The sequence below is a fragment of the Catharus ustulatus genome, chromosome 15 (genome assembly GCF_009819885.2).
Source record: "Catharus ustulatus isolate bCatUst1 chromosome 15, bCatUst1.pri.v2, whole genome shotgun sequence".
In the NCBI taxonomy this organism is placed as follows: Eukaryota; Metazoa; Chordata; class Aves; order Passeriformes; family Turdidae; genus Catharus; species Catharus ustulatus.
This window is the reverse complement of record NC_046235.1, coordinates 17,324,990-17,349,049: the sequence shown is the minus strand read 5'-3', so window position 1 is coordinate 17,349,049 and position 24,060 is coordinate 17,324,990. Positions and strand designations below refer to the sequence as shown.

Sequence of the window (24,060 nt, the reverse complement as noted above, 5' to 3'; positions counted from 1 at the left end):
GAGGCTGGGACAGGAGAACTTCTCCAGGAGCATCAGAATATCCTGGGAATGCTGAGGAGCTGCTGTCCTTCAGGATGAGGATGGCACTTTGGGATTCCCATGCCCTGGAATAGCTTCTCCCATAGGAAAGAACTCTGGAGAGCACCTGTGCAGGTGTATTTGCCATGGGAACTCCGTCCTGGTGTGAGGCTGAATTCCTGTGCTGCATTTCACACCTCTCTCTGTGCAATTTCTTGGAGACTGGCAGGGGATTATCCTGTATTTCTGCTTTGCCTGGCCCAGGTGTGATTTCTGCCCCACCAAAACTTGGTACTCAGGGTAAACACAGCCCCTGTAAACTCAACACCTGCAATCAGGTGTGTGATTCTTTTGTGTCACTTGTGCTGTGGTGATGAACACCTTCCTATTTCCAAAGCTCTTTTCAAGGATTAGTTAAACCTTACCACACTGAGGGAGACTGGAATAATGCACCAGTGTCTTCCCTGGCAGGTTGGGAAGCTGCAAGGCAGGTCCAGAGCTCAGGAAAATCCCCAAACAGAGGTTTATGGCCAAAAAAAGGAGACAGTGGAACTTTATTTAAATAAAGGGAGAGATTCCACTGGGGCACATGCCCGTGGATTTTTTCTCTTTTGAGGTTTTTGAGGATGCAGCTTCCTTTTTAAACTCCCAGCCACATGGTGCCCTCTTCCCCTCCCCATTGCTGCAGGGAATTTGCTGCATTTTACCCCAAAATTGAGGAGTTCAGCCTTGGCTGTGTCAGGAGCCAAATTCTCTGGAATCTACAACAAACCTGCTGCCCAAAGTCAGCAGAGACATTCAGCCCCATCTCAAAGACCATCCCTCCAAATTGTTTGGAAAGACACCACACATTTTTCCTCTCAGTCCCTCCTCTTATCTCCCAGTTTGTCTTTACAAACCCAAGTTTTTAACAAACTTTGAAACATTTGGAAATTTGGAACACCCCCTCCTGGCTTCTCCCTGTCTGTGGGGTCTCTGCACCAGGTGTGGGAAGTAAATAAGAGACTGAAGAGGACAGTGACAGCTGATATTAGCCCAGTAATCCTTGCAGGTGACCCGTGGCTACTGCTAGCCAAGGTCTCTCATCCTTTTCCTGCAGCTGAGAAGTCCCAAATCTCCAGGGCATTAGAGATCCATTTAAAAGATCAATTTAAAAGTACTTTAATGACTTCAAGCAGCCCCTGGATCAATAAAAAAAGACTCCAATGACCTCAAGTAACCCCACTTGGGGCCTCAAATGACCTGAAGTAACCCCTGGATCAATTAAAAAATACACCAATGACCTTAAGTAACCCCTGTGACCTCAAGTAACCCCAAATGACCTCAAGTAACCCCTATCAGGGCCTCAAATGACCTCAAGTAACCCCTGGATCAATTAAAAAATGCACCAATGACCTGAGGTAACCCCAAATGACCTCAAGTAACCTTGATCAGGGCCTCAAATGACCTCAAGTAACCCCAAATGACCTCAAGTAACACCTGGATCAATTAAAAAAGCCATCAATGACCTCAAGTAACCCCTACCATCATTCCTTTGACCTCCAGTAACCCCAAATGAACTGAAATAACCCCAAATGAACTAAAATAACCCCTCTCAAGAACTTAAATGACCTCCAGTAACCCCAAATGACCTCAAATAACCCTTACCAGGGACTCCAATGCCCTCACACACACATTCACCAATCGTGGTTGAATAAAAAGCACCTGCTCATCTTTTCCTCTTAGCAAAAAACATTTGAACAATTGTTCCCCCCTTGGCATAAAATTAAAATGAGACAGAGAAGTGGTACCCTGTCAATCACCTGGTGCCATAGGAGGGGGTCACCCAAACCAAATGAGTTGTGTCCCCAGCTCCCCTCGCTGCCAAGAGAATCCCAGAGCAACCCCAAGTTGTCAGGAAAATCTGCAAACCCCAGAGGTTTCTGTCCAAAAAGGAGACATGGGAGTTGTGCAACTTTGTTTGAATTATTGGAGAGGACACCGAGGCACAGCCTGCAGGGTTTTCTCTCTCGGGGTTTTGGAGGGCTGTTGGAAAATCCCACCTCTGAGAGGCATTTTTAAAAGATTTTATTCTATTTTTAGTCTCACTGAAGGGTGAAACCTAAGAGATGTAAAACTCTACACTATTCTATCAGAAGCCAACTTATTTCCTGGTTACAATACCTTTTAAATGTTTTTTAGCCTATTAGCTTTTGCCACACAATGGTGCTAATACTTCTAACACCAATCCCTGATTATTGTACCCCACGTGGTCTCACCACAATGCATCTTTCACAGCTGTAATTCTCCCAAATATCTGGTCTTTTTGCAAGGCCATCATCTGAAACTCGTTTCTAGTTCAATCTCTCTCTCAACAATGTGTTTTTTATTCTGTGGCCTTTCTAAGTCAGCACACCTTATCGAGTTTGCATACACATGTACAAGGCTGTGTGAGCTTTCAGCCAGACTGAAATCCTTTACAAATCCATTTCTCACAGAGGGTGCAGCCTCCTTTTATCCCAAATTCCTGGCTGCATGCTGCCCTCTTCCTCTCCCCATTGCTGAGGTACCAGGAAGGAACAGCCTTCCTGACCTACCTCCCCCATATCCCCCCTTGAGGGTCATTTTACCCCAAAATTCACAAGTTCAGCAGTGCAGCCCCTTGGCTGTCAGGAGCCAAACTTTGGGCTCTGCAATAAAGGCTGCCCAAAGTCAGCAGAGATATTAAGACCCATTTTAAAGATGTCAACACTCATCCCTCCAACCACCAAATTGTTTGTAAAGGTATTTGTTCTCCTCTCATCCTGGTGAAGGAGAGTCCCGGACAAGGTTTTTTTTTTGAGACTTTTGTGCTTTTTGGAGTTTTTTGGAGGAAGTGCTGAGGTGCTGTGGGCAGTGTCCTGCCAAACCCTGGTGCTCCACAGGCTCCCTGGCAGGTGGGGAAAGGGGAGCTGTGCTCTGTGTAGGGGACACTGGTGTTTGTGGGGTGGTGACAGATGTAAACAGGGAATTCTGCCAGGCCAGGGGAATCCCTGGGCTCTGTCCTAAAGGAAAACGTGCTGCAAAACACAAACCGGGCACCGGGCTGGCCTCGCTCCCCTCCGGTGCCAGCAGGGGCTGGAGCAGTCCTGTTGTCCCGATTATCCTGCAGTGCTCCTGATTATCCTACAGTTCTTGTGGTGTCCTGATTATCCTGCAGTGCTCCCAGTGTCCAGGTTATCCTACAGTGCTCCTGGTTATCCTACAGTTCTCGTGGTGTCCCGGTTATCCCATGGTTATCCGTGGTTATCCCATGGTTATCTTGCAGTTCTCCCAGTGTCCTGGTTATCCCATGGTTATCCCATGGTTATCCCATGTTATTCCATGGTTATCCCATGTTATTCCATGGTTATCCCATGGTTATCCGTGGTTATTCCGTGGTTATCCTATGGTTATCCCGTGGTTATCCCATGTTATCCCATGTTATCCCGTGGTTATACCATAGTTATCCCATGGTTATCCCATGGTTATCCCATGGCTATCCCGTGGCTATCTCACAGTTCTCCCAGTGTCCTGGTTATCCCATGGTTATCCCATGGTTATCCCGTGGTTATCCCATGGTTATCCTCTGGTTATCCCGTGGTTATCCCATGGTTATCCCATGTTATCCCATGGTTATCCTCTGGTTATCCCGTGGTTATCCTGTGGTTATCCCATGGTTATCCCATGGTTATCCCGTGGTTATCTCACAGTTCTCTCAGTGTTCTGGTTATCCCGTGGTTATCCCGTGGTTATCCCATGGTTATCCTGTGGTTATCCCATGTTATCCTGTGGTTATCGCATGGTTATCGCATGGTTATCCCATGGTTATCCCATGGTTATTCCGCAGTGCCACCTGCCGCCGGTCCAGCTCCGTTCCGGCGATCCCGCAGCTCCCAGGATCCCACAGTTCCTGCTCTCCTCTTCCTGGCTGCAGGAACGCTTTGTTCCCTCTGTGTTCTGCCCCCTCTGCTCCTCCTCGGGATATTTTTCCCGTTTTTTTGCCAGGGTTGCTGGGCAGGGAGCAGGGGGCTGAGCACAGCAGGGACACCGTGAGGACAGGGGATGCTGCCCCACGGGTTTGTAGCAGAACCCGCTGCAGGCTCTGTGTTTTGGGGCGGCACAGGAGAGTCCCCAAAAGCTGCTGAGAGGTGGTGGCTGGTGGAGGTTGCTTGGGTGGCTCTGGTGTGCAGCAGGTCTCACCTGGCTGTCCCCATCTCACCTGGCTGCTGGTTTGATCTCTGTCCCCCTCACTGTGCCCCGATGTCACCCCTCTCCCACCGCGGGGTGCCCTGGGGACGGTGCTGACCTGGCACACGGGTCGGTTCTTGTCCCCCTGTGTGTGCAGGAGCTGACTGTGCCTCGGCAGAGCCCCTGGTGCTGGAGCAGTATGTCGTGGTGGCCGACTACCAGAAGCAGGAGAGCTCGGAGATCAGCCTGTGCGTGGGCCAGGTGGTGGATATCATTGAGAAGAACGAATCAGGTACAGGGAGCTGGGCTCTGCACAGGGTTCTGGGCTGGCAGGAGCAGTGCTGTGTTGTCACTGAGGTGGGACCTGCAGGAGCAGCTTTGGTCTGTGAGTGTGGACGAGTCTCTCCAAGGGCTGATTTCCCCTCGGCGCCGTCCACCTTCGCCAGTCTCTACTTTGTGCTGGAAGTCTTGGCTGATGTGTCCTGAGGACAAATCACTGTCCTCTGTCACTGGTTTTAGTGACAGACAGGGACACTCTCGTGGTGGCCCCTTGGTGCATTCACAATTCCTGTGGGCAGCAGCCGAGCTCTTCGCTTGCTTCAAAACTTAAACTTGCTCTTAACCTCTGCTGTGGGCCCAGCTTCTGGAGCTTGTGGAGAATTGATTCCCTGAAGCTTACAGAAGATGCTTGTAGGGGGAGTTAAGCCATGAAAATAGATTTTAACATTTTGGAGAGCTGGTCCCCAGAGGATCAGTTGCACCAGCAGCTCTGTTTGAGGACGAGAGAAATAAAAGCAACCCTGAAGCAAATGAAACGATTAGCACAGCCAGCTCAAAATCTGTGGAAAATAATTTATTTATCAAAGGTCAGCCCTGCTTTTCCCTCCATGCAGGCAGCTGATTCCCTCCCTGACAATCTAGTTGTCGTTTTAAATGATTCTCTGGGGGGGTGCTGAGGGTAATGCTCAGTCTTTATTTTCCCCCCTAAAGACACAAATTGTGCTTTTAATAACGAGCAGCAAGCGTTGGTTTTGATTGGGCACACAGGGGGGCCCAGAATTGCTTGTGGCCTCTCTGGAGCTGGCTGGGCTTCCAGTGGGAGAGCTGATGTTTTAAATCCTGCATTTGCTCGTAGCTTTTCAGTTTTGCTGTTTCCACAAATGTAGAGAAGGCGAGCGCAGCAGGACTCAGCTATCGATTCACACACAGGGAATTCATCTCTGCTAATTAGCCCAGGCTTGCTGACCCACACTGAGGGAAAATGAACCATGAAGGGGCAGAAAAATCCAAAAGCAAAGGTAGTGGCTGGAGCCATTCAGCTCTCAGCCCCTCTGGTTGTCCTGGGGAGGGAATTTTGCTTTTAGATGTCACTCAGCTGTTCTCCTGTGCTTGGCTCTGTTGCTTTGGGGTCACCCCAGCTTCCCGTGGAGATGCAAGAAGGGGTCACAGCCCCCCAGGCACAGGGTTTGGAGGGAGTTTTTGGCTGGTGTGAGCCCTTGGCTGAGGCTCCTGCTGTTTTCTCCTCAGGCTGGTGGTTTGTGAGCACCTTGGAGGAGCAGGGCTGGGTGCCAGCGACCTGCCTGGAGGCCCAGGATGGAGTCCAGGATGAGTTCTCCATGCAGCCTGATGAAGGTAGGCAAGTGCTGGAAGCATCTGCCCCAAATTCCTCTGCTGGGAGCACTGCATCACCCTCTCTGAATGGGGCAGAGCATGAGTCTGGGGGAGGAAAAACCCAGGAGAAAAACCTGGAAAAGAGATGAAAGCCCAGGAATGGTCCTGCCTGCCCAGTGCTGCAGCTGCTGGGGCATCCACTGGCCTTCCTGCTCCTCCACAGAGGTGCCACCTCCAAGGAATGCTCAGCCACTGCCTCCTTTTGGCCCAGGGAGTGTTTACCTGCCCTGGATGGAGGAGAAGCAAAGCCCAGGTCCTTGGGCAATGCTTGTGACCTCAGCACAGAACAGAGAGCCCACAGTGTGGGAATAGTGAGTTTCCAGCCTGTCCTTGGAGCAAATCCAAAGTGTCCCTGCATAACACACTGAACCTGTGCTCCTGGCAGCAGCACAGCCCCACAAACACATCCAGTGGTGTCTGAGCTGCCCCAGGAGCTCAGAAGGCAATTACAGCTCAGGAGCTGGTCCCTCTGAGCAGGGTGGCTGCAGCCCAGGCAGCAGGGAGAGTCTCTGCCATGGCAGGGCACTGTGGATGTGATTTGCAGTCAGGAACAGCGAGGTTCCAGCCTGTCCAAAGTGTCCCTGCATAACACATCCTTCCCAGTGACTCTGGGTGCCCAAAGCAGGGCTCAGCCCCTCCCTGGGGAGCTTCCAGGTGAGCAGAGTCTCTGCACCACCCTGTGTGTCAGCCCTGTCGTCTCCTGGAGCTGGTGTCACCTCCTTACACCCTCTCTTGTCCTTCTCCTGCCTCCCCCACGCTGTTCCCAGTGCCATGGAGGTACTGGTCTCTGCCCAGGCACCTCGGCCGCCGCCGGACGCTTGGGGACTTGTACACCAGTGGATGGGCTCAAGGTGGAGCACACAGAGACTTTCTGTGCTGGCAGCCTTGTGTGCATGTTGGTTTGCTGTGCATGTGTCACCCCTGCTCCTCACTGCTCATCCCTCTCCTCTCTCAGCTGCTCCTGCTCATGTTTGGGCTCAGAAATCACAGTTCCTGCTTTTCCCCAGCAGAATTCTGCCTTAATTCCTGGGCTAACCGTGAGCCCAAGGTGCCTCAAGGTGGGGTCAGGAGGAGAAGCTCCTGCTGGATGTGGTGATGGGACATTCTCTGCTTGGTCTCCTCTGCAGGAAGGGGTGGGAAACCAGACCCTTCCAGAGCTGTGCCACTCCCAGAAGATAAATGCAGGAAACCCTCATGGTGGGGATTTGGGGTGGATTTTGGAGGCAGATTTTTCCCCAAATGGCCTTCACCCTTTTCTGGCACTGACAGGCAATTATTTTCATGTTTCTTCAGAGAGGAAGCTGAGGGAGAGGGGAGCATGGATGGACCCATTTGTCTGACATGTCTGCATGGCTTTTAGGATGTTCCTCCTGAAGGGAAGAACATCCCCATCCCTGCTCAACATCCCTTGTTGTGGTGCACAGGACATCAGGCTCTTCTCCAGGCTCCCCATGTGGCTTTGACCAATGGCCTGGGGGTTCAGTGGTGGAATTCCTGCAGATCTGCTGCTCTGGAGCAGTTTGAGGGCACCTCTGTGTGCATGTCCACGTGCCTGTGGGATTTCTCTCCCCTTACAGAGGACAGTTCCTCTTTAAAGGCTCTGAGAATGAAATCTGGGCTGAAATGGATGCATGGAAGGGCTTCTGTGATGAGTTGTGAAAAGTCTTCAGTCCTAAGGGAGAGGAGAAACTGATTTAGAGAACTTCTTGGGCCAGAGTAGCTCTCCAAAGTTTACATTTCCCAACACATTTCACTGTGATTCCCCTTTGAATGGTCGTGTATCTCTGTGTGTTTGCACCCAAATTCCCATTTGTGTAATTATCATTTCCATAAAGCACTTCATAGCCATTTTTCCAGCTGAGGCCAGGTTCCCATCAAACAGCTCCTCCCTGAAACTGCTCTTTCTTCCCAACAGAGGAGAAGTACACAGTTATTTACCCCTACACTGCAAGGGACCAGGATGAGATGAACCTGGACAGAGGGGCTGTGGTGGTGGTGATCCAGAAGAACCTGGAGGGCTGGTGGAAAATCAGGTACTGTCCCAGGCACTGCAGCTGGGGCTGTGGGGTGTCCAGTCCCAAGGCAAGTCTGGGAGCTGGGGAGGGCAGAGTAGCAGAAATTATTTCTGTCCATCCTGACAGATTGGATGTTCAAGCACAGCTTTGGTTGGAAATCTTTGAGAAGCCCTGATTTCCTGTGCTGTGCTCTCCAGCAGTGGGGTGAGAGCACTGCTGGGGTGTCACATCCTGCTGATGGGAAAAGCCACCAATGTCCCAAGGCAGGCTGGATCTCCTGGCTCTGGTTGGAAGCTCTTGGCCAGGTCTGGGCCAGCTCTGCTGAGCCAGAGCCCATCCTGAGCTGAGGGTTGTTTTCTGCTGGAAACTCATTTTCTCTTCTCTGTGGTGGAGCAAACAGCTGGGCTTGCTCAGGGTGGGAGCACACACTGCAATTTTCTTAACCTTGCACTGAACCTGGCAGCAGCACAGCCCCACAAACACCTCCAGTGGTGTTTGAGCTGCCCCAGGAGCTCAAAAGGCAATTACAGCTCAGGAGTTGGTGCCTCTGAGCAGGGTGGCTGCAGCCCAGGCAGCAGGGAGAGTCTCTGCCATGGCAGGGCACTGTGGATGTGCTTTTTTCAATCAGGGTTTCTCTCCTAAACAGATTTAGAGCAGGGAAGGGATCCAGGCTGCCAGCAGGGAGAGGTTTGTGCTCTCTCCACACACCAGGTGCATCAATCCCAGCAGCAGCTCTCTGGTTTTTCCCTCTGCTTTCCCTGCCAAGCTCTTCCTTGCTGAGCTGGTGCCATTGCAGAGGTGAAACCTGGGCTTTACAGCACTGGGGGTAGAAAACCCTCCAAAAGCTGTGGGAAGGCAAATCTCAGGGTGGAAGAAAGCAAGAATGCTGAAGGCAAGAAGCAATAAGGATATGAGCTGTGTAGAGTCAGGCCTTAGGAAAATGTTAAGCAAAATAGTAGAAATATGTAAGTTAAATAATGAACCTTTATCCATTGTTTTTAAGCTATTACAAGCAAACATTGTGCAAAGCAAGATGCACATGCAGCTTTAATAACTGGCTTAAGCAAATGCCTGGAAGCTTTTAGCAGTAACTTATTGGCTAGAAATCTTTTAAAAAGACTTTGCAATGAAGAGAATTTCAGCTGTTGTTGTCACAGCGTTTCACCATCTCCTGTGTCTCACTCTAAAACGAGGCTGATGACACTAATAGAGTAAAAACTCTAAAAAGAGCTGAACCTTCAGTTCCATCCTGTTATTTCTGTATATATAATGTATATAATATCATAATAACAGATCCATATGATATCATATTTACAGATCCATATAAATCACAATAACAGATCCATATGATACCACAATAACAGATCCCTGTGATAACATATTTACAGATCCATATAATATCACATTAACAGATCCATATGATATCATATTTACAGATCCATAAAATATTATAACAGATCCATATAAATCACAATAACAGAGCCATATATCACATTAACAGATCCATATAATATCACATAACAGATCCCTATAAATCACACTAACAGATCCATATAATACCACAATAACAGATTCATATAAAGCCCTATAACAGATCTGTATGATATTATAATAACAGATCCATATGATGCCACAATAACAGATCCATATAAATCACAATAAGAGATCCATATGATATCACAATAACAGCTCCATATGATATAATATTTATAGATCCATATGATACCACAATAACAGATCCATATAAATCACAATAACAGATCCATTTGATATCACAATAACAGACCCATATAACACCACAATAACAGACCCATATAACACCACAATAACAGACCCATATAACACCACAATAACAGATCCACATAAATCCCAATAACCCCACTTGTCCCCACAGGTACCAGGGCCAGGAGGGCTGGGCTCCTGCCTCCTACCTGAGGAAGGGCAATGGAGATGTGCTGCCAGCCAAGCTGGGCTCGGGCTCCTCGGCTCCCTCCAGTGCCCTGGAGCTGGATGGGCTCTCCAGGCAGCAGGGGCTGGCCAGGGACAAGGACGGGCTGGGGGCCCAGAGGGACGGCAGGCTGGAGAGCCGGGCACTGGCCAGCGCCGACATCCGCCGCAGTAAGTGCTGGGGGAGCTGGGGCTGCAAACAGGATCAGGGGGGCTGTAAAAACAAACACAGCTTCAGGTGGGTCCAAACACAGCTTCAGGTGGGTCCAAACAGCCTCAGGTGGGCTACCAGGACAAGGGAGAATGGCTTCAAACTGACAGAGAGCAGGCTAGGATGGGATATGGGGAAGAAATTCTTCCCTGCGAGGATGCCCAGAGCAGCTGTGGCTGCCCCTGAATCCCTGGAAGTGTCCAAGGCAAGGCTGAACAGGGCTTGGAGCAACCTGGGACAGGGGAAGGTGTCCCTACCCATGGCAGGGGGTGGAATGGAATGGGCTTCAAGGTCCCTTCAAACCCTGGCAATTCCATGATTGTGGGATTCTGTGATTTTAACCCCTGTGCAGTCCAGATCCTCTGGGTCAGTGCTGCAATGCAAAAGTGATTTCATGTGGTCACTTGAGCTGCATTTCCCAGGAGAACCTGAAAGCTGGGACACCCTTGAGACCTGGGTGACCTTTGGCACTCAGGATTCTGATGAGCTGATGGGTTCTGAACTGATGGAGTCAGGATTCTGAGCTGATGGGATCAGGATTCTGAGCTGATGGGTTCTGGGCTGATGGGATCAGGGATCTGATGAGCTGATGGGTTCTGGGCTGATGGGATCGGGATTCTGAGCTGATGGGTTCTGGGCTGATGGGATCAGGATTCTGAGCTGATGGGATCAGGATTCTGAGCTGATGGGTTCTGGGCTGATGGGATCAGGATTCTGATGAGCTGATGGGTTCTGGGCTGATGGGATCAGGATTCTGGGCTGATGGGATCAGGATTCTGAGCTGATGAGTTCTGGGCTGATGGGTTCCTCCTTCAGGTTCTTTTCCCCTAGGACAGGTTTAGTCCTTGCCTTTCTGTTTTGTCTCTCACTTGCCTTTCATGAACACGTGCTCAAAAGCCAGAAACTCAACAGCATCTGGAATTCTTCCTCCACAGAGTCACCAAAGATGAGGCAGAGGCCACCTCCTCGCCGAGACCTCACCATAGTGAGTGCCAGCTCAGCAAGAGCCCTGCCAGGAGCTCTGCCCACTGCTTGGATCCTGTCCCCGTGTCACACACAAACACTCTGATGGCTTTTCTGTTTCCCTGTCACAGCCCCGTGGTTTGAACCTGCCTAAGCCTCCTGTCCCCCCTCAAGTGGAGGAGGAGTATTACACCATTGCTGACTTCCAGACCACCATCCCTGATGGCATCAGCTTCCAGGCTGGAATGAAAGTGGAGGTGAGGCTGTCCCCTTCCCTTCCCACATTGTCACTGCAGGGCTGTGCTCCTGGCTCCCACTGCCTGCCCCTGTTCCAGGCAGGAGCTCCCCTTCCAGACCAGGAGATCTGCTCCCCATGGTGCAAACCAGGCATGGTTTTGTCTCTGTTAACGTTCCAGACCCTGAGAGTGGGATAAAAACCTGTAGGAACTCAGGACTTTGGCCCCACACCATTTTTGGTGGCCTGTCCCCCAAGTGAGTGCTCTGTTTGAGCAAATGGAAAACAAACCCACACCACAAATGGGGTTAGAGTTGGGAGCTTTTCCTCTTACTTAGCCAGGTGTGAAGTTAAAAGCCCTTCCAGAATTCCTGGCACACCCTCTTTGTTGGCACAACCCCTCCTGCAGGTGGGATTTTACTTTTTCTATGTGTGGATGTGATTTCCACCTCTCTAAGAGGATTTTTCCTTCAGGGCTGTCCCAGTGAGCCCCTCCCAGCCCCACTGCTGGAGCTGCAGGGAGCTTGGGCAGTGTGGGACACAGGGATGCTCTGATTCTGATGCTCCAACAGTGCCACGCTGTGGCCACCACCAGCACCCGGCACTCTGCTCCAGCAGGGACAGACACAGCCCAGCAGCTTTTCCTGGAGGGACAGACACAGCCCTGCAGCTTTTCCTCATCCTTTTTGGAGGGACAGACACAGCCCAGCAGCTTTTCCTGGAGGGACAGACACAGCCCAGCAATAGGGACAGACACAGCCCAGCACTTTTTCCTCATCCCCTTTCCTCCCCTGGCAGCCAGGAGCAGGTGCCCCTCTCCTTGGGATGCCACTGCTGGGATTCCATGGCTGCTGGCTGGAGCAGCCATGTGTCACCCTGCCATAATTTCCACGACCCTGGTGATAGCACAGGGTTAGAAATGTTTCTAAAATCGTGGGAATTGTGTACAGCAGATTCAGGGGGTGGAAAGAAAGGTTGGGTCTGGTAGGGCTGGGAAAGGGAACCAATGTTGAGCTTTGTCTTTATTAGGTCATGTGAAACTGCACCTGAGTAATCATCATATGATAAATAATATGATTTTTAAATGTAATAATTGTTGGGTAAATTGAATATATTATTGTTTAATTGTAACGAGAATCATGAGAAAGGATGTTTGGGGACCTGATGGAAATCACAAGAATCCCTGCTTGGATAAGATCAATGTATAGAATAGAACAATATGGGTTTAGTCATTAATATATAGTTGCATAAGGAAAAGAGTATAAAACCTGTCCCTCTGGAATCCATGTGGGGTCAGATTTGGGGTTGTACCCCAACTCCCAGAGCTGTTCAATGAAAGCCCCTGCACTCAATCACCCTGTGAAGATGTGTGTCTGTGCTAACACTGCAGCGCAGAGCGGCTGCCTGAGCTCTCCTTTCTCCCCTGGCAGGTTATTGAGAAGAACCTGAGTGGCTGGTGGTACATCCAGATCGAGGAGAAGGAAGGCTGGGCCCCTGCCACCTTCATTGACAAGTACAAGAAGACCAGCAACGCCTCCAGGCCCAATTTCCTGGCTCCCCTTCCCAACGAGATGGCGCAGCTGCGGCTCGGGGACACCGACGGCGAGGAGGGGATGGGGCCCTGCCGACCCCTGCCAGAGGCTCCTCCCAACGGCATGGACTGTGCTGCCAGGTGGGGCAAGGACTGGAAGGGGAAGGAGGCTCCTGACAGCGGGGACCTGTCCTTTGCCGGCGGCTACGAGGAGATCGCGGACCGCGACGCGGAGGAGAAGCCCAGCCTTCCTCCCAGGAAGGAGTCCATCATTAAATCAGAAGGAGAGCTGCTGGAGAGGCAGAGGCCTCCCCCCAAGCCCCCAGGCATGATCCTGCCCATGGTGCCACCCAAGCAGTCGGCAGCCCCCAGGGACGGCAAGAAGCCGGAGCTCAAACCGGAGAAGGGCAAACTGTTCCAGCTGAAAAACGAGATGGGACTGGAGTGTGGGCACAAAGTGTCGGCCAAGGAGGTGAAGAAGCCGAACCTCCGGCCCATTGTCAAGCCAGCCAAGCCAAAAGCTGAGCCTGTGGAGGACAAACCTGAGCCCATCGCCCAGAACTTGTTCTTGAAGTCAAGACCTCAGATCAGGCCTAAACCCGCCGCGTCCCCCCGGACTGAGCCGCCCCCGGCCGATGACAAACTGGACATTTGCAGCCTGAGGAGCAAGCTGAGGCCTGCCAAGTGCCCAGAGAAGCCCTTGGAGCAGGACTCCACTGCAGAAATCTCCTTCAGCAACGCCGTGGTCTCCTCGGAGCCCTGCGGGAGGTTTCCGGAGCGGCCGGGCATGGAGAGCAAAGCCCTGCCCAGGCTGGACAGCGTCCCCAAGGAGGCGCTGCCCAAATGTCCCCCGGGCCCAGCCAGCCCCCCCTGTGCCAGGGACGCCCCTGTGCAGCGCCCTGTGGTGCCACCTCGCCGGCCACCCCCTCCCAAGAAGGTTGGGGCTCCTGGTTCCATCCCCGCCGAGCCCAGGGCTCCGGCACGGGAACCTGGCGAGCTCCGAGCCTCTGCAGTGCCAGGGAGGCCCATGCTGGTCCCTCCCAAAGCCAAACCCTTCCTCTCTGCCTCCCTGCAAGACGAAGCCAAAGCCAGAAGCAGCGTGAACCCAAAGGTCATCTCCAAACCCATGGAGGCCAAGGAGAGAAGCGCAGCCGCCGTCTCCAGCCAGGACATCTCCAGGGAAGCTCTCTACGTGGCAGTGGCGGATTTTGAGGGCGATGAGGAGACCAACAGCTTCAGAGAAGGGACTTTGTTTGAGGTTCGTGAGAAGAACAGCAGTGGCTGGTGGTTCTGCAAGGTCCTGGCTGGGGGGCCGTGCTGGGAGGGCTGGATCCCTTCCAATTACCTGAGGAAAAAGCCCTAGCTGCTCCTCAGCCTGCATGGCTGGAGGCTCCCGGGTCTCCCACCTGAGTATTTAATGAGCTGATTAATTTATAGTTCTCTGTAAGGGTGGCTTTAAAAGAAAAGATAATAATTGAGATCCCATGCCTCAGCTAGAGGAAGCAGCTCAGCCTCCCCTGCCCTGTGCTCCCAGCCATCCTCCTCCTCACATTCCCCAAAGGACTTGGCCCTGTGGTTCTCTGTGTTTGGGACATGCACCTCGAGTGACATTTTGGCACCTCTGTGGTGAATTGGAGAGAAATCCAGCAGCCGCCAGGTGGAGTGGTACCAGTGAAGGAAACCACGGAAGGATTTGCCTTTCCCTGCAGCTCAGGGTTGCAGGGCACGTTGTTCAGTCCAGGGGTGCAGCAGAGCCACGGGGAATGTGGCAGAGAGGAGGAAGGATGGCTGAGAACAGGTTCCTGCAGCCCTGTCCCTGCCTGAGGGCTGTGCCTGCACGGGGATCATCCCTTGGTCCTTCCCTGCCCTACGATGACAAGTGTTAACTTCAACATCCTCCTGGTGAAAAAAAATTGGGAAAAATCCGCCCTCATTTAGCATCTCCCGTCTGTACTGGTCCAGGACAGCTCTTGGGCTTCTCCCTGCAATACTGCAACCAAACATCAGAGGGGTTTTGCTGCCGGAGCTGAGGAATTCTATGCAATGCACAGAGGACCAGAAGGACCCCAAACCCCCTGGAAGAAGGATGCTTTGCTCTCCTCCCCACACAGACTGCCCTGCCTGTTGGACTAGAGGGGACCCCCCCTCCCCAGGACCCACTGAGCTCCCCGGGCTGGAGCTGGGTCCTTCCCTCGGTGCTGATCTTATCAAGTGCAATCCACAATGGGGGAGTTCAGCTCCTCTCACACCAGTTCTGAGGTGTCTGGTGCTCAGGGGCTGCCTGCTGTCTTTGTCACTCACCTGCCTGTCCTTGCAGCTCACCCTGGAGGGGCTTCAGGAAAACCAGAGCCTGGGTTTTTCCATGCTGACATTCCTGCCTTGCCCTCAGTGCTGCTTATCCCAGCAGGAGGATGAGCGTGGATGAGCTGTTGTTCCCCAGTGCTGCTTTCTTCCCTTCTGTCCTTGGCTATTTGTAGCTTCAGGGCCACGTTTCTCTCCAGAAGAGCTTTAAACCTGGATGTCTGTGGGTTTCACAGTCACTGAATTGTTTGGGCTGGAAGGGACCTCTGGAGATCATCCAGTCCAGCCCCACTGCCAAGGCAGGGTCAGGTTTGGTGTTGACCAAGCCCTGTTGCCCTCTCTGCTCTAATTACAGATGTCAGCAATGCAGCCACATTGTTTTGCTGCTGAGAATAATGGCAGTTTTCCCTCTCATTTGAGGCTGGCTGAATTGCAGGAGTGTTCTTCTCTCCTCTAGATGCTCACTTCCTCCTCTGTCCCATATTTTCCACCCTGGGAATGTGGAGTTGAAGATCCCTCTGCACACAGAAGAAAAACCCTGCTGCCTCTGGCCAGGATCATTCTGGGAGGTCAGTTTGATCTCATACAGAAAAATCCTGACCATCCTCATATCCAGAAGCTCCAAAATTCATTTTTAGCCATGGGAATCACACACCCCGCTGTGTGGCTGATTCCTCTGCCTCCCACCTGCGGTTTTCTCCAGCAGCACATCAGCCCCTGATCAGGCTGACTCACCTGAGCTGGCAAAAAACACCGAATTTACAACCCAATGCAATACCAGAGCTCCTTGCTGGCACACGGGGAGGTGTTGATGTGCTCTGGGAGAGCTGCAGGGTGGGCTGAGACAGCTCTGCCTTCACTCCAATCAATCCCTTCTGCTTTGGGAAGGAGTGGGGACAGGATGAGTTAAACCAGAGCTGCTCCACAGCCAAATCCAGCTGCCAGGGGATGTGGGAAGGGGCTGGAGCTGTGTCCCTGCTCTGACACAGGGTGGAAGGGCTGTGTGTCCTTGCTCTGCTTTGCTGAACGTCCTTTCCATCCCAGCTGTGTCTCAGACACTCTGTGCTCTGCTCAGAGAGGGCTCTGCTCTTTGTGTGGCTGCTCCCTCTCCCCTCGCAGCCTGAGCCTCAGAACTGGTCGTGCTCCATTTTCCTGACACAAGTACTGTATTTCTGTATTTGACAGGATGGCTCCCTCCTTCCCAAAGAGCTTCCAAGAGGGATCACCCTCAGGAGGTGCCCACACCTGCAGCCTTACCCCTTTTTCCTGTTTGCCAAGGGGCCTTGGGCTGGCCAAACTCCTGTGGGGAAGATGCCAGGAGCCACTGGGCTGGCAGGGCTTTGTCCCCCCGTCTGATTTGTGCCCCCTGTGCCCCAAGCCAGGCTGCCTCTCCTCCCTGCACCTCCCTGCTACCTCGTGAGGAGGAGGAGGGTGGCCTGAAGCACCCCAAATTCAGGGGTAGCCCCCCAGCAGCCACAGCCCAGCCTCCAGAGCTGCCCTGAGGCTGTGGCCAGGGGGACACTGCTGTGGCTTTGGGGACAGGCTGGGCTGGGCACGTCCTGGGTGGCCATCAGCTCCTGCCAGGCTCCCAAAGCCCGTTTGTTTGTCCATGTGTGTGTGTATTATGTAATTAATATGTATAAATCTCCATTACTGGGGTGGGGGGGGGGAGCAGGAGGTAGATGTAGCTGTGTCCATGCCCTGTCTATACCTTCACCTTTAAGGGATGGATTTTTTTTTTTATTTGTTGGGTTTTGGGGTTGTTTTTTTGTTTTTTCCTTCCATTTTCTTTTTTTTTTTTTTTTTTTTTAAGAAATAAAAAGAAACTGCTTGACTGGTTTCAAGCACCCTGGAGAACCTGTGTGTATGGCTGGTGGAATTCTGGGGTGTCCAGGGCTGGTTTGGGGTCTGTCTGTCTGTCTGTCCATCCTGGGAGGGAGGTTCATGGAGATCCTGACAGCTCCTTGTGTCTTCCTTGGTGCCCAAACTTTATATCCCAACAAATGGGGCAGTGTGGGATTTAAACCAGCAGAGTTTGGTGATTCTGGGGTAGTGGCATTGAGGCATTGCCGGGCCTGAGGGGCTTTGGGTGGCCAAGGATCAGCTCTGGGGATAAAGTGAGGCAGCAGAGTGGCCGAAAAAGCATTTTGGCACAAATTTTCAGTGTCCTTCAGCATCCAGGGTGGGTGAGGGGTTTGTGTGAACACCCAGCTCTGGCAGGGTGGAGCTGTGAATGAATTTTTCCACTCCATGGAAGGAAAAGGGAAAAGGAAATAGGAAAAGGAAAGGGGAAAAGGGAAAAGAAGAAAGTAGAAAGGGAAGAGGAAAAAGGAAAAGGAAATGGGAAAAGGAGAGGGAAAAGGGAAAGAAGAAAGTAAAAGGGAAGGGGAAAAGAAAAGGGAAGAGGAAAAAAGAAAAAGAAGCAGGAAATGGGAAAGGAAAAAGAAAAAAAGAAAAGGAAAAAAAATTCAAAATACAAATGAAGATCAGCCCTGGGCCTCAGCCCCAGCAGGGCACAGAGGGGGCCAGGCTGGAGCTGCTTTGCCTGAGATTGGATAAGAAATTTGGGGCTCCCTGTGAGGGTCACTAAACCTTTCACCTCTTTGGCCCTGAAATGCACCCCTGTCCCCAAATCTCCAAGGATTTGCAGGATTAAATGAGCCAGCAAAGCCTCCCAGCCATGCAGGGAGTGAGCAGTGACTCCCAGGAGCAAAGCAAAGCTCAGGAAAGGTTTGTAAAGTGTCTTTTATTATTATTTTTATTATTTTTCCCCTCTGGATCAGTCTTAACCTCACTTTGCAAACCAAGCCCCCCCCTCACAGCTCAAACTCTTTGAAGCACTCCAGAGCACTCTGTACAAGCCAAAGGTTTATTTGTTTCATAAACAACTCAAATTATATTCATGGAAAACAGGTAAATGGACAAAAGGAAAACACAGCACTGAACACTATAGAGCACTGACATGTAGAGGTGCAGCTCCCTCCCTCGTGCGATGCCCTCCCTCCCCAGGCCCCCCAAAATTTTGCTTGAAAAGCCTAACACAGAGGTCCAACATCTGCTTCAGCTTCAACAAGAGAATACAGGTCACAGTATTGAATCATAAAGGGAAGGACAAGAGAGGAACTGCCTCAGCAAGGGGGAGAGGTAAAAGAGTTCCCCCATCTCTTTCCTTTCTTCCTTTTTTCTCTTAAATTTTCAAACAGAGGTTAAGGAGGAGAGGAGGGGAAAATCCATGGAAATAAACACTTTTTCACTCATATATATATATATGTATGTATATATATATATATATATATAGCAAGATTCTCAGTGAACACAAAATTCTATAAAACTACCATTGATCTGTGTTGGTTTTCTCTCCCCCCCTATCTTTTTTTTTTCTTTTTAAAAGTTGCTTTAAAAAGGATAAAAAGTGCACAGACACCCTTATAAGGCACAAACAGATCTTCTGTACAAATCATATATCATTGGACTGTTTAAAAAAAATAGCAATACGAATAAGAACAATGAAATCTGTAAGAGGCTACCTTTTCCTGGAAATATTTTTTTTAATTCTTTTTTTTTTTTTTTTTTTTTTGAGGCCTATTTTGGAAAATTCCTGTTGCTCTTGGATAGGCAGGGCCACAAGTCCACTGCTCTCCCTTCCCTTGCTGGCCTCACTGGGTGCTGCCCCTTCTTGCTACAGCAAAAATTCAGCCTCTGCAACGTGTCCTGAACAGCTCCTGGGGTGGATTTGGTGTTTCTCCTTGCTGGCTTAAAAATACAAAACAGAGCTACACCAAAAAATAAAAAAAACCCCACCCAGGCTGCACCCACCCTGCTGATGGAGGCACTGAGCAAAGGGCACCCCTGGGTCTGATCCAGGCTGGGCATTCCAGCTCTCCTGGAATTCCTCCCCATGGAAAGGCTGGGGCTGGCAGTGCCCAGGCTGGGGCTGGCACACCCCTGGCACCTTTGGGCTGTGCCACAGCTGGACCTGGAGCTGCCCCCGTGGGGCTGGGAGCTCCCTGGGAATGCAGAGCCTGGGCTGGAGGAGAGCAGAAAAGCTCCAGGTGCAGGGGATGTGTCCTGGCTGCTCCTTGGGGAAAGGTGAGGGCACAGCCAGGGCTCCAAAAAGGGCTCAGAGGTCTCACTCCACAGCAGCCTCTCATTGATACACTCAATAAAAACATTCATCAGCTCTCCAAGGAAAAAACAAAAGGTTTCTGGGTGCCCTGTGAGCACAGCCTGCAGTAGGAGAGGGTAAGCTGCTCCCTGGGTAGCAGCACCAGGCACCCCCAGCCTTGGAGGAGAGAGGGAACAGCCAGACATCCTCAGGCTGTGCCCAGAAGCCCTGGAATGTGCAGGAGTTATTATTCTATTTTTTCCCTTTATTCCAGACTCAAATGTGGTAATTGGTAATTGCACCTTTCTGAAAAGCTGTTCTCACGCACATGGTCACCGAGCTGCAGTGACAGCTCCTCTCATCCTCCCTTTTCCAGCTATTTTTCTCCTTTTTCTGAGCCTGGAGCAGCTGGAAACTTGGCCAGGCTCAGGCTGAAGGACAGGACAGGGGCTGTGCAATGGGCAGAGGACGGAGACTGGAGGGCAGCAGGGAGGAGGATGCTGAGCTCCTCACACCAGCCCCAGTGCTGCCTGTAGCTGACACTACACCCAAAACCCATTTACCTTTTAATTCCCACCATCTAATTCAGCCTCAGAGGCTTTTTCTTCCCTTCTAAGTAAAGCCAAGTGAGCTAGTCCCTGTTTTTCTCAACAAGGTCTCGTCTGGAGTTCAGACCCAGCGTGCAGGCAGCTGGGAGCTGTGCTGGGAAACCTGCAAAGGCTGGAGAGAGAACAGGAAAAATCAGCACACCCAGTCCCCAGAAATAAAGGTGAGCCTGATGGGACTGGGTCAGAAATTAATTTCTCACCAGAGCCTCCAAAAAATCCCCGTGTTGGGGCGGGAGGAAGGCTGAGGTGTGGCACAGGTGACAGCCAGGACAGGGGGACACAGCTGTGCCACCTGCCAGCAGGGCAGAGCAAAGAGCAGGGGATGTGCCTGGAGGTGACAAACCCCATCCCTGCCGTGTGCCAGGGCAGGGCTGCCCACCCACACAGCCCTGTGGGGCACAGGCTGCAGTTTATGGCTTCAGAAGGCAGCAGGGCAGGGCCTGGGCTCTGTGTGGGATCCTCACTGGGGCTCAGCCTCCATGGGGAGAAATCCCTGTGCTGCCACAGAAAGAAAAATCTGCTTCATCTAACCCAGAGCAGCTCCTCATGTCCCCACGAGCCTGTTCACAAGGACAGAACCCCAATAAGTGACAAGGCCTGAGCTAGCTCTCCTTGCAGGACATTTCCAGATCACTTCTGTCCACTCTGAACCCTCCCTCTGGGCCTCATCCCAGTGTTGCTCCAGCACAGCACAAGCCCCTGGCAGCAGCAGCCCAGAGCTGTTGGGTTTTAGGGTCCAGGTTTTAGGGAGCCCAGTGGCACCTGGCACTGCCCAAGTGGCAACCTCCCCACGCCAAGCCACACCACGGGAATAAAGAACCTTTGCACGGGGAATTTCTCATTGGCAGCTGGCTCGGGTCCTGGATCAGCCTGGCCAGCACAATCCTCAGCTTTGCTCCCTGAATTGTGCCCTAGCAGTCAAATAAGGAAACACAGATAACGAGCCACTTGATAACGACTGACCAGCACGATAACCCATAAGCAGGGACGGAAAGGCGTGTTTTGGAGCGGCGTTCCCCCCTCCTGCAGCCCCTAGGGGCGGTAGATTTTAATCACATCCTTGATGACCCTTCTGCAGATGGGGCAGCAGGCGTTGAGCTGCTTCTTCAGCTTAAGACCACAGGTGTTGCAGAGGCACATGTGTCCGCAGGTGTAGATCACCGTGTCCACCTCGCTGTCGAAGCACACGGTGCACTCCCCGTTCTTGCTGCTCGATGGCTCCGGGGGGGAGAACACGGGAGAGATGGGGGGGCTCAAAGGGGAGCTGGGGGCAGTCACTGTGGAAGAGAAATGGGGCATGAGGTTGTTTAGTCATAGGGAGGGGGCAAACGCAGCTGTCCTCAATCATTGCCTGGTTGTTTGGCTGGATGGATCCCAGTCTATTCAATCTGCAGCAGTCACAGCCTGTTATCCCTTTTCTGCACATGGGGCAGGTGCCACATCCACACTTTTTTGGAACATTTGTAGGGATGGTGATTCCACCACTTCCCTGGGTGGCTTGTTTGATACCTGATCACCCTTTCCATAAAGAGTTAATTTCTTATATTCGAATTAAACCACTCCTGGTACAACTGGATGCTGTTCATTCCCATCCTGGAGCAGAGCCCAACCTCCTGGCTGTCCCCTCCTGTCAGGGACTTGTGCAGAGCCACAAATTCCCCCTGAGCCTCCTTTTCTCCTTCTGAGCCCCTTCCCAGCTCCCTCAGCCCCTCCTGGGGTTCCAGCCCCTTCTCTGGATATTCTCCAACCCCTCCATGTGTTTCATGTCACAAACTGGACACAAGCTTCGAGGTGCAGGGCAGGGAACAGTCCCTGCCCTGCTCCTGCTGCCACAACCAACTCACAGCCCTCCTTCAGGCCAGAAAAACCTTCCCAGCACTGTGTTTTCCCCCATTCCTCCTGCTGGCCTGGCAGGAGAGCTGACCCTGCCCCAGGAGCTGCTCCTGTCCTTACCCAGTGAGGACTCTGAGGCTGATGAGGACCTGTTGACGCTGAAGGCCATGTCCGAGTCGCTGTCGTACTGGGAGCCACCGGGGGATCCTGAGGGAGACACCGTCCCTGGGCTGGACTGCACCGTGCCTGGGAACACAGGAGAGAGCTGAGCCCCCACAGGACACCCCACAGCCTGGCCAAAGCCCCCAGCCTGGCCAAAGCCCCCAGCCTGCTGAGCTGCTCCCACCCCACCTGCACAGAGTCAATGCTGCCCCTTGATAACCACACAGGGCAGGATTCTGGATGTGACCCCAGGGTCTGCGCTCGTCCTGCCTCTGTGTGATCCCCACCTTCAGTGGAGCAAGCACCAGCTTTTCCAATATTTGCCTTTCCACCTCCCCACTCTGCCCAGCAGCAGAGGGCTCCAGCTGTGCTGTCACAAGGACATTGCTTTGGATGGAGAAAACCTGCTTAAAGGCATTAACATCTGATTTCTGATGGAATCCTTAACAGGAGGAAAGCAGAAAGGCTGGAGCTGGTCCCCAGCAATGGATCAGAAGTGCCAGCTGACCCCTGTGCTGTGGCAGTGCTTCAGCAGCAATTATTGTCCATGCTTAAACCAGAGCTGTGCTCACAAAAATCCCCATCCTTACCAAGGCAGGAGTTTAATACCTGCTGGCTGGAGCAGGGAGTTTATAAAGAATCCCTTAGAAAAACAAACCCACTGAAAAACTGCTGCCACCCCACAGCTATCCCTGTTTATAAAGAATCCCTCAGAAAAACAAACCCACTGACAAACAGCAGCCCCCCATAACCATCCCTGTCTATAAAGAATCCCTTAGGAAAACAAACCCACTGAAAAACTTCTGCCACCCCACAGCTATCCCTGTCTGTAAATAATCCCTTCTAGAATCAAACTCACTGAAAAACTGCTGCCACCCCACAACCATCCCTGTTTATAAAGAATCCCTTCTAGAATCAAACCCACTGACAAAGAGCAGCCCCTCCCAGCCAGCCCTGCCTGCTGCTTGTTTTATCTCTCGAGTCTCATCCTTTCCTGCGGGAATCACAGAGGCTGCACCATCTCTGTGACAGGCACCATGTCCTGTCCCTCTTGCTTGCAAACACAACGAGCTGCATCCTCACACCGAGTGCAAACCCAGAGCTCCGATCCCGGCCCAGCAAACTCCCCCAAGCCAAGCTGGCTGCACTTACCCAGGATTTTGAGCTGGTTGATCACGCCGTGGATTGTAAAAAACACCCAGAGGGACTGGGAGGTGTCCACGCACATGAGCATGCCCCGGCTGGCCCCGTTGACCCCGTGGTGCACCTCTCCGTTGGGCAGGACCATGAAGCTGAGGATGTCACCGCTGTTGAGCATGGGGAAGGCTCGATAAACCACCCAGTACTCCTTACGGTCCAGGAGAAAATCCGGATCCGCCGGGAGCTCGTTTGTCCGCAAAGTGCTCGGATCACAAGAGGTGATGCCGAACGAGAGCGCCCCGTAGTAGGGCAGCCCGAGGTGTCCCACTTCCACAAAGAGGCTCTCCCCGATGTGCAAAGGCCGGTCAGAGAACACCAAAGTCCTATTGCTCTCCTGCCAGTTGGTGCAGGCCACCATCCTGTCCTGGGAGAAGGTGACGTCGGGGCCGCGCGTGGGGTGGAAGCGCAGGTCGGTGTCCAGGAACGCCGGCACTCCCTGGGCGTGCTGCCGCCGGCTGGGGCAGCAGGGGATGATGTGGTTGTCAGTCCCAAGTCCTGGCACCCGGCTCAGGTTCAGGTTTGCAATTTTGGCCACCACTTGGTTGTTCTCCAGCTCGTTGTTGTTGAAGTTGGCCGAGTCGTGGTTGCTCTGGGGAAGGCAGGTGCTGAGGCGGGCGGTGCTGAGCCGGGCTGTGCTCATGGTCTCTGCAAACATGCTGTCTGTGAGAGAAACAGGGGGTTAGTCATGAGAAAACTGCCTGCTTTTGTGCTTACAGTTGTTATTGCAGCCTGCAGGCTCCAAAAGGGAGAATCAGCCACGGGTCAGGCACTAATGAGCAGCTCCTGGTGCAGAGTCACGCGTGGAGCAGGCAGAGGAGCGGCTGCACCTTGGCACCAGCCAAGGAAAAATAAATGTTCCAAAATACTCCTGTGATCTGGGAGTTCCCTGCACTGGGGAATTGGGAAAAGCTGCAAACCAGCATGGTCCTACAGCTCTGAGGAGAGGGATCTGCTAGCTCTGAGGTGACACTATATATAATAAAAAAAAGTCTCAATGTTTTGTTGTCCCAAGGTCTTGTGCAACACAAATCCACAAGCGATGGGTGAAGGAACTCAAGGATGAATGGATATT

At 52.1% G+C, this 24,060-nt stretch overlaps 2 protein-coding genes across 3 annotated transcripts in view; one reads left to right on the top strand and one right to left on the bottom strand.

Annotated features, from left to right (window-relative positions):
• Positions 1 to 16,832, top strand: part of SH3PXD2B (SH3 and PX domains 2B) — a 69,188-nt gene extending 52,356 nt beyond the window's left edge. The window contains exons 7-14 of one of the 2 annotated variants that reach the window (XM_033073392.1): positions 4,364 to 4,498; positions 5,734 to 5,838; positions 6,645 to 6,728; positions 7,793 to 7,910; positions 9,787 to 10,010; positions 10,986 to 11,035; positions 11,145 to 11,270; positions 12,679 to 16,832. In XM_033073392.1, coding sequence (XP_032929283.1) covers positions 4,364 to 4,498; positions 5,734 to 5,838; positions 6,645 to 6,728; positions 7,793 to 7,910; positions 9,787 to 10,010; positions 10,986 to 11,035; positions 11,145 to 11,270; positions 12,679 to 14,142 — 2,306 coding nt within the window. In that variant the 3' untranslated portion in view covers positions 14,143 to 16,832. The remainder of the gene's footprint in view (positions 1 to 4,363; positions 4,499 to 5,733; positions 5,839 to 6,644; positions 6,729 to 7,792; positions 7,911 to 9,786; positions 10,011 to 10,985; positions 11,036 to 11,144; positions 11,271 to 12,678) is intronic. The other variant, XM_033073393.1, reaches the window with a different exon arrangement.
• A 2,217-nt stretch (positions 16,833 to 19,049) lies between these two features.
• NEURL1B (neuralized E3 ubiquitin protein ligase 1B) overlaps positions 19,050 to 24,060 on the bottom strand; it is a 32,895-nt gene continuing 27,884 nt past the window's right edge. The window contains exons 3-5 of the mRNA XM_033073452.1: positions 22,941 to 23,648; positions 21,747 to 21,872; positions 19,050 to 21,070 (exon numbers count right to left, since the gene is read on the bottom strand). Coding sequence (XP_032929343.1) covers positions 20,826 to 21,070; positions 21,747 to 21,872; positions 22,941 to 23,648 — 1,079 coding nt within the window. The 3' untranslated portion in view covers positions 19,050 to 20,825. The remainder of the gene's footprint in view (positions 21,071 to 21,746; positions 21,873 to 22,940; positions 23,649 to 24,060) is intronic.